Here is a 9,695-nt window from a genome sequence, read left to right on the forward strand (position 1 = left end):
GTAACTAGCATCTGAGTATTAAAATTCTAGGCTCAATTGCTCTAGCTTGATGGAAATGTCATCTCAAAATACTGATTGGAATATGGGATTCCGAGTAATTTTTCCTAGATAATTGAAATAATTATTAAGCATTTAGCAGAAGCCTATGCTAATAGTAAATGCATTTAAGCTGTAAAATCTATACTATAAGTGAAAGATTAAGCAAAGTTTAAAATATAAAATCTTTTTAAACATTGGTATTGTAAAATCACATCAAAATTCTAAAAAAACAGACTCGTTACTGGAGGCCTTTTAACACCAAAAGCCTTGAACACATCAGTTACATTACCTTGAATAGATAAATCTAACCCCAGATACTAGAGTATAGAATTAACCATTAATCTATATCCCTTAAGGAGTGCAACTCAGCCCGATCAAAAATTTATTTTGGGGTTAACTCGAATTACATACTTTTCTTGTTTCTCGATCAATTTATTTAATTTTAAAAGCACTAGAAACCTAATTTTATTAATAAAGAATCAAAAAGAAATTTTTATCTTTTTAATTTATGTATTTTATCAATTCACTAAAAGTTATGTTAACTGGCACCCAATACAATGGCAAGCACGATTAACCAGCACCCAATATTCAAGCTTTATTCCTTAAAAATTATCCAGGATTTTTGGGCAATTGTTATTGTTCAAGTTTTGTTATTTACTTGTTAGGTGGATTTTAAAAGGGTAAATATAACTTTTCTGAATTTATTCAATTCATATCAGGCAGAAATATTTCCTTTCAAAGAAAGCAAGTGTCTGTCAAAGTAAGCTTTGGGAACATAGGATTTTTTCCTTTTGACGTCTTTGAGCCAAAAATTATTTCAAGGCTAAGAGTTTGCCTCATATGTTTCACATCCCTTCTTTGAAAATGCTTCAGGCATGTCAGCATAAAACGGATTTCCTTGTCAGGCAAGAACTGATCACTATTATATGGATAAAACTACAGGTGTTAGGGGTAGTGTCCCTAATTTGTTTTGTGAAATTAGGGTCCCTAATTGACGTTTGACCAAACATTTTGTCATTTTTTGTTAATACAGTAGTTTAGTCACAGCAGCTCTCAAATGATTAGATCAAAATCTAGAAAAAGCCTTGAAAGTTAAGGCACATATCATCAGAAGTGCAATTATATTATTATTATTATTAGCTGAGCTATGAGTCATTTTAAAAAGGGTGCTGTAAGCTCAAGGGCTTCATCAGGGAAAATAACCTAGTGAGGAAGGGAAATTATGAAACATAGAATAGTGTGCCTTAGTGTACCCTTAGACAAGAGAACTCTAACCCAAGACAGTGGAGAACCATGGTACAGAGGCTATGGCACCACCCAAGAATAAAGAACAATGGTTTTATTAGGGAGTGTCTTTTTCTTAGAAGAGCCTTGTAACCATAACTAGAGCATATTTTCTGCCCTTATAAGTGGAAAGTAGCCACTGAACAATACAGTGCAGTAGTTAACCCCTTGAGTGAAGAAGAATTTTTTGTTTATCTTATTGTTTTCAAGTGTATGAGGAAAGAGGAGAATGTGTAAAGAATAGGCCACACTATTCAGTGTATGTTTAGACAAGGGGGGGGAAAAATAGCTGTAACCAGAAGGGATCCAGTGTAGTAATAACTGGCTACTCAAAGGACCCAATAACTCTAGCGGTAGTATCTCAACAGGTTGCTGGTGCCTTGGCCAACCTACTTCATTTTTTTGCAGACATTTTTATTTGGAAAGAGTTTTAGCTGTAGGTCAATGGCATACCAGATCAGTTTTTGCTAAACATCACTTTAAAGAATCCTGGTTTGCTTATTAAGTTTGATGGGTTCTATGACCTATATTAGCTGCCAGGGTCCAATTAATATTTAGTTCAGTTAATTTATAACTTTTATCTGTAAGAATATGGGTTTTAATATAATAAATGATCAAAAGTATCATCTGATGATAGTCAAAAGTATCAATAGAGTCATGTATCTATTGAAGGGAAAGAAAATCAGTCTTAAAAAATTTATGGATAAATGTCTTATTAAACTGGGCTTATAGAGAAGAAGCATTATGAACATCAGGTGAGTATAGGAATAACAAATTTGATTAAAATTCTATAAAAAAAAAATCGTTATTATACCATTTTATTAAATACAGTTCTCTATAACTTTTTTATTTTGGTTTTGCAAGCATTGTGTTATTCACAGTAAATCATATGAAATATGGATTATGTTGTTATTATACCATTTTATTAAATACAGTACTCTATAACTTTTATATTTATTTTGCAACCATTCAGTTATTCACAGTAAATCATATGAAATATGGATTATGTAATTATTAGCACATATCTATTAAAATATGATCTCACTGAATTTACTTTTACTGTATATTGATAAAAGTATAGTTTATTGAAGGTTTAAGTAATATGTTGCAAATGGGAGTTGTTGATGGGCACCATAGTTAATATAGGAATGTGATATCAGCTGTTCCTCAGGGTAGTGGTTTTGGCTTTTCATACTATATGCACATACTGTATATGGTTTGGCTCATTGCATTTGCAGATGATGCTGCTCTCTTTGCATCAGTTTCACCTCCAGAATGTAGATCTGGGATTGCTGAATCCCTTAATAGGTAGGTAGTAGGTTGGCCAGGGCACCAGCCACCCGTTAAGATAATACCGCTAGAGAGTTATGCGGTCCTTTGACTGGCCAGACAGTACTACATTGGATCCTTCTCTCTGGTTACGGTTCTTTCCTTTTGCCAACACATACACCAAATAGTCTGGCCTATTCTTTTCAGATTCTCCTCTTATCCTCATACACCTGAAAACACTGACATCTCCAAACAATTCTTCTTCACCCAAGGGTTTAACTACTGCACTGCAATTGTTCAGTGGCTACTTTCCTCTTGGTAAGGGTAGAAGAGACTCTTTAGCTATGGTAAGCAGCTCTTCTAGGAGAAGGACACTCCAAAATCAAACCATTGTTCTCTAGTCTTGGGTAGTGCCATAGCCTCTGTGCCTTGGTCTTCCACTATCTTGGGTTAGAGTTCTCTTGCTTGAGGGTACACTCGGGCACACTGTTCTATCTAGTTTCTCTTCCTCTTGTTTTGTTAAAGTATTTATACTGTAGTTTATATAGGAAATATTTATTTTATGTTGTTACTGTTTTTTAAATTTTTTATTTTTCCTTGTTTCCTTTCCTCACTGAGCTATTTTCCCCTGTTGGGCCCCTGGGGTTATAGCATTTTGCTTTTCCAACTAGGGTTGTAGCTTAACAATTAATAATAATAATAATAATAATAATAATAATAATAATAATAATAATAATAATAATAATAATTAGGTATCTAGCTAAAATTAGTACATGGTGCAAGTTATGAGGCATAAAGTTGAACTCTTAACAAAACTCAAAGTATGATTGTAAGTAGGTCGAGAACGGTGGCTCCTCAACATGCAGATCTCTGCGTGGATAATGTTTCTTTAGCTTTACTGTATAGGACTTAAAATTTTAGGTGTGATTCTTGATTACAAATTTACTTTTTAGAAACACATTTGGTCTGTTTCTTTAATTACATAAAAAATTATCTTATTGAAAAAGTATTTTAGGATTTTTGTTGATAAATCTATCCTGAAGAAATTTTTTTATTCTATTATTCTACTGTATTGTGATTATTATTCTCCTGTCGGGTCTTCAGCTTCTGACTCTCATTTCAGTTTTTGGACAAGAACTAATGGTATATGAAATTTCTTTTTCCTTATCTTGGTATTAATTACTGGCACCATTGTTTAAGTAGTTCTGCATGTATAAGATTTTTCCTAATTCTGACCCTCCCTTATATTCTGATCTTCCCAGTCTGTACCATCCTGTATGTAGTACTAGATACTGTATATAGTTAGTTCTAAGAGTTTTGCTTTCCCCATCATAAGGCTCAATACTACACAGTATTATAGAAGTTTTATTCCAGCTGGGATCAGATTGTGGAATAATCTTCCTAATCAGGCAGTGGAATCGGCAGAACTTCTGAAGTTTACACTTGCTGCAAATGTTTTAATGTTGGTCTGGCTTCCATAAGTCGATTTTCATAGTTTATATATGACATATCTATTTTAACGTTATTGATTTTGAAATATTTTATATTCTTTATTCATAACTTCTCATATATAGTTTCTATATTTCCTTTCTTCACCGGGGTATTTTTTTCTGTTGGAGCACTTAGGTTTATAGCATCCTACTCTTCCAACTAGGGTTGTAGACTAGCTCGTATTAATATTGATGGTAATAGTATACAATATTTAAGTGGAGAGAGCTCTTGAGATTTTGGGTCAAACCTCAAAGGTTTAATTTTTTTATATGCAAACTTTCTATAGTAGTTAATAAAAATGTCCCTAACTTTATATCAAAATGTTAAACATTACTTAATGGGTTTTCCGGTTTTCCTATTGACCTTGCTTACTTTTGAATTTGCAAATTAGATGTATTTCCCTCAAGGAACTGTGGAATGTTTAAATAATTATATCTTGTAATTGCAGTTACTAAATATTCATCAGCTAAAACATAGCAGTGAATCAAATGGCGAAAATACTGCGCAAAATACCAAGCCATCTTTGCTGAGTGATCCTGAAGAAGAGGATGATAAAGGAGAAAAAGATGATGTAAACTGTAGAAACACAGAGGAGAGATTGTACAACAGGAATGAGATTGCCACTGAATTGCTGCCTTTCAATAAAACCTGTCCCTTTTGTAAAAACGTAAGTGCAGTATAATACTTCCTTTTATAATTTTGTTAGTTTAAATATGCATTATGTTTTTCATGACAGTATGTTTTGTTGAATTCTGAGTATTGTGGAAATTCTGCCTAGGCAGTTATAGTTACTAAGTTTTTGTTGGTTTTATCTTAGACATATAGATTGTACCAACTGTGATGTATGGATTGGAGTTAAGGGGGATGAAAGCAACGGAGAGACAGAAAGATGAATTATTTGAGGAGTATGGCTGATTTATCTCAATTAGATAGGTTTAGGAAGGAAGTAGTGAGGGTGAGAACAGGTGTAAGAAATGAATTAGCAGCTGGAGTGGATATGAATGTGTTGAGGTGGTTTGGCCATGTAGAGAGAATAGAAAATGGCTGTCTGCTGAAGAAGTTATGAATGCAAGAGTTGATGGAAGAAGTACAAGAGGAAGGTCAAGGTTTGGTTAGATGGATGGAGTGAAGAAATCTGTAGGTGATAGGATGATAGATGTGAGGGATGGAAAAAAAAGTGTGTGCTGAAAATAGGAATGATTGGCGAGCGATTGTGACGCAGTTCTGGTTGGACCACTGAGGTAGCGGCAGCTGGGGATTCAGTTTATGAAGCTTCATTGTGGTGAATAAGGGGGAAGGGTGGGCTGTGAAACCCTAGCAGTACTAACCAAACTCTGCTGAATCTCTCGCCCGGCGCGGAAGGAACGAAGAGAAGAAAAATCCCCTTTTGTTTTTGTTTTCTTTTGATGTCGGCTACCCCCAAAATTGGAGGAAGTGCTATGGTAGATAGATCTAAAATGTTGAACTATGTGTATCTTATGTTAGCATTGTTTCTCAATTCGTTTATAGAAGTTACCATAATCAGTCTGTGTATTATTAGAACATGGTGTTGTGTGTATTAAATGATGAATAACAGTAATATCAGAAATTTATCACCTATGTATCATTTCAATTAGAATTTTAAGTATTTACTTTTTGGCTACTGAATCATTGTAATGTACTGTACATCCTTTTAAATTCACCCACTGGAGGAGATGGATATTAATCACATGTAAAATTGGGTGATTAAGTATGTGGAAATTTACTATTTCTCTGTTTTATTTATATTTATTTATATATATATATATATATATATATATATATATATATATATATATATATATATATATATATATATATATATATATTTATATTATATTTATCTTTTCTCAGGTGTGTGATACAGATGAATCATTATTATCGCATGTTGATGAGCATGGTGCCTTTCATCCTGGATCGTTAAAACCTTTCAAGTGTGAATATTGTTACAAGGTTTGTGATTTTCCCTCTTTATGTAACTTTCTGAGAAACTAGTTGATTTTTACCACTATTAAGAAAGCTTGTATCTGTTGCTATGCATGCCTTCAGGATAACAGTTGATTGCGTGCACTCATTAAACATTTGGTTGAATCCATCTATAATGCTGAGTGTTATGCACGCTATGGTATGGAGAAGGAGACAGAAGCTTGGCAACGAGTGGTTTGAACACAAGGTGGTTGAAATGGGAACTCAGTTGGACATTCCCACAGAATGAAGGTTCCATATGACACATGAACGTATTCTTCCACTGAGAGAAAGAGCTCTATCTTAAGTTTTTGAATGTCTAAATATGTATGCTGAAGGTACTAAACTGTTTCCTAGTTTGCAATAGCTTTCACAAAGTCCTTGGAGCATGTGATGTCCTTCATACAGTTTCCAATTCTGTACATAAATACCTTGATTGTGATCAGGTAGTTCATATGACTGGCCTTGATTTTAGTGCTGTCTTTGACCGTGTTAATCATGAGGCCCTTGTTTTCAAACTCAAACAGTTGGGAGTAGGTGGGTCCTTTCTTAGCATCATTATTGAATTTTTGATTAATAGACTCTGAGTTGTTGATGGGCACCATAGTGACTATGGGAATGTGGTATCTGGTGTTTCTCTGGTTGGTGTTTTTGGCCCATTTTTATACTAGATAGTATACAGTTGTGTAGTTTTGCCTAGAAAATAAGCTCATTGCATATGCAGATGATTCTACTTTTTGTCTGAATTCCATCTCATGAATGTAAACCTGGGGTTGCTGCATCTGATAATAGAGATCTAACTAAAATTAGTACATGGTGCAAATTATGGGACATGAAGGAAGTAAAGTATGTAAAGATTTCGAGGCTCTGTTTGACTTTGGAATCTGCAGTGCGCAGGTCACCCTCAGAACTTTTACTGATTGAAATGCTGTTAATATTAGACTGACCCTGGGGGTTATGCTGGGTTTGGCAATAAAAGGCTTGAAGGAGCAGAATAACCATTAATAAGGGAGGATTAACTGGACTTCTGAAATTTAACAAAGGAAACAAGTGATGTCAAGACCTTGTGAATCTCATCTGTATCGAAAGATGGCTGAACTTGTGTGTTGTCCAAAGGTGGAGGCGTGTCATTATCATTGCCATCACTGCTATAATCAACTAACAGTTATCCCTGACATCTCCCCTGAACTAACAGTAAGTTTCCTTTTGCATTTAGAACTGTTTACTTGCCCAGAAAATGTTGATACATACTTTTTCATGAGTGATACTTCACTATGGGTATATAAATCACACACGATACAAAAAGAAGGCAGATCATGTTCTCCAGAAATAATTCCTGTGCAAATTCCAGGCAATAATTACATAGTATGTAAACCATCTAGAGAGCATGTCATCGTGGATGATCGAGTTATATAATAGAGTACCTAATGCGGCAGTCTGGTTTCCTTTCCCCTTACCGTTTGAAGTTTTTACTCTTGCGATAAGGGCATGTATTTATTGAAGCGAGAGAAAATGGAAAAATTTTAAACTTTTAAATTTTGCAGATAAGCGTCGATGAAGCCAAATTTTTGGAGAAAAAGCTATGTGAACATCAGAGAAGGTTTTCAGAAATAAAAGGACTCTCAGGGTGTGATAAAAGTCAGTCACATGTAACAAGGCCTTTCTCTTATCAGGTCAAGGAAGTGATGCAGGCTTTATAATTGTTCCAGGAACTTTGAGAAAATTATTTAAATCGGCTAATCCAAAAATCCCTTTTCATAAAAACGGGGGGTAGAGAAGCAGAAGGTGGTACATTATAGTCGGTGGTGGCAACATTAGAACAAATAGGATGAGGCTTAAAAACACAACAAGCAATTTTGGAGGGGCTCTCCAACATCATCAATCCTAATCTATCTATTTACCAAGGCACTTATCCCAATTTTGGGTGGTAGCTGACATTAGAAAAAAAAATAACAAAAGTGGTCTTTTCTTTACTTCGCTCCTTCCAGCATGGCGAGGGATTCAGCCGTGTTTGGTTGATATTGCTGGGGGGTCACAGCCCACCCTCTCCCGTTATCCATATGCTGATCCATACTGCTGCTACCTCAGCTGTCACTAAGGCAATCGGAGGAAGCAGCAGAGCCTACCTGAACTGTGTCACAATTGCTTGCCATTCCTTTCTATTTCTAGCTTACTCTTTTGCCTCTCACATCTATCACCTAGAGATTTCTTCACTCCATCCATCCACCCCAACCTTGTCCTTCCTCTTGTACTTCTCCCATTAACTCTTGCATTCATCATCATCTTCAGCAGGCAGCCATTTTCCATTCTCTCTACATGGCCAAATCACCTCAACACATTAATATCGCTTTGGAACAACATAAAAGGGGAATCGTATAATTCGAACACGCATAATTGTGTGTGTGTGTGTGTGTGTGTGTGTAACATCACATATGGCAACCTGAGTTTAAGAATGAAATTACCATGACTATTGTTAGTTGTAGCGATCAATTCCTCGCTTCAGGTGCTACAAGAAACAAAAATACTACTACATTCGATTACAACAGCAGACACACACACACACACACACACACACACACACACACACTCACTCTCTCTCTCTCTCTCTCTCTCTCTCTCTCTCTCTCATAAATGAAATCTTTGTGGCTTCACAAAGTATCAGTTATATTAAAAATCAATCATGATTCAATTTTCCTTACTCTCTCCAAAGTCACACCATCTCTGTCACGCCGAACGTTATAGCGGTAATTTAATTGTTCGATGACTTTAAAAACCAGCCTAGTACTTTCGTCGTCTTTTACTTTTTTCTGACGGTTCCATAATTGAGGTGGGTACAAGTTGACTTATAACTGAAGTTAGGAAAAGTATTTTGGATATGGAATGGACAATTATCTTTTGTAACAGTTTAGAATTATCGTAAATTATCATTCTGTGATTAGCGGCAGTTTGTTATTGTTGATTAAACGCAAAAAAACAATTTTCCTACTTTGGTACGTATGTAGGAATTTATATGGATGCGGTAAGTAAAATATTTTGTAATAACATAATATTTACTAAAAGCTTTTAATATCATTAGTTATCACTTTGATCATACGTGTTTAATGTGTTCGTTTGTTTATGATCGAAGATGGAGCATAAAGTAAACAAATGGAAGGTTTCCGTTTCAGGCGGCGTCTTTAAGAAAAACATTACATAAATGGCATTCATTTCATTTATTTCGAAGTCCTAAGAGAAAGTAGGTTGAACAACATTGGTAATAACAAAATAACAGTGATAGTTTTTCTATTCACCAATTGTTTTATACAATGGACATGACAAACTATCAAAATTTGTCTGTATTTTAGGTCGAGTTATAACATGAAATATACAAACATCCTGTTTGTAATTGTAACCCTTTTCAAGTTATTAGAACTTTCAAGTATATTAAATGTTTGATTTATTTACGAGAACAATTTAATATTATAAAAAAATACAGTAGAGTAAATAGAAAGTATTGGAAATGGGTAGTAAACACGTTTGAATAGGCAAGTTGCTGTTTGCCATGGCCCTAATGGAATTATTTCTGTTAGTTGTGTGTTTCGAAATATGCGATTTTCCATTTATGCGGGGTCATTGATGGACCAAATTCT

The 9,695-nt window shown here is 34.7% G+C and overlaps 1 protein-coding gene across 1 annotated transcript in view; it reads left to right on the forward strand.

Annotated features, from left to right (window-relative positions):
• Window positions 1-9,695, forward strand: part of LOC137616354 (uncharacterized) — a 335,573-nt gene that overhangs the window by 231,325 nt on the left and 94,553 nt on the right. Inside the window, exons 16-17 of the mRNA XM_068346014.1 lie at window positions 4,532-4,750; window positions 5,956-6,054. Coding sequence (XP_068202115.1) covers window positions 4,532-4,750; window positions 5,956-6,054 — 318 coding nt within the window. The remainder of the gene's footprint in view (window positions 1-4,531; window positions 4,751-5,955; window positions 6,055-9,695) is intronic.

The sequence above is a fragment of the Palaemon carinicauda genome, chromosome 22, assembly GCF_036898095.1.
Source record: "Palaemon carinicauda isolate YSFRI2023 chromosome 22, ASM3689809v2, whole genome shotgun sequence".
NCBI classification, from domain to species: domain Eukaryota; kingdom Metazoa; phylum Arthropoda; class Malacostraca; order Decapoda; family Palaemonidae; genus Palaemon; species Palaemon carinicauda.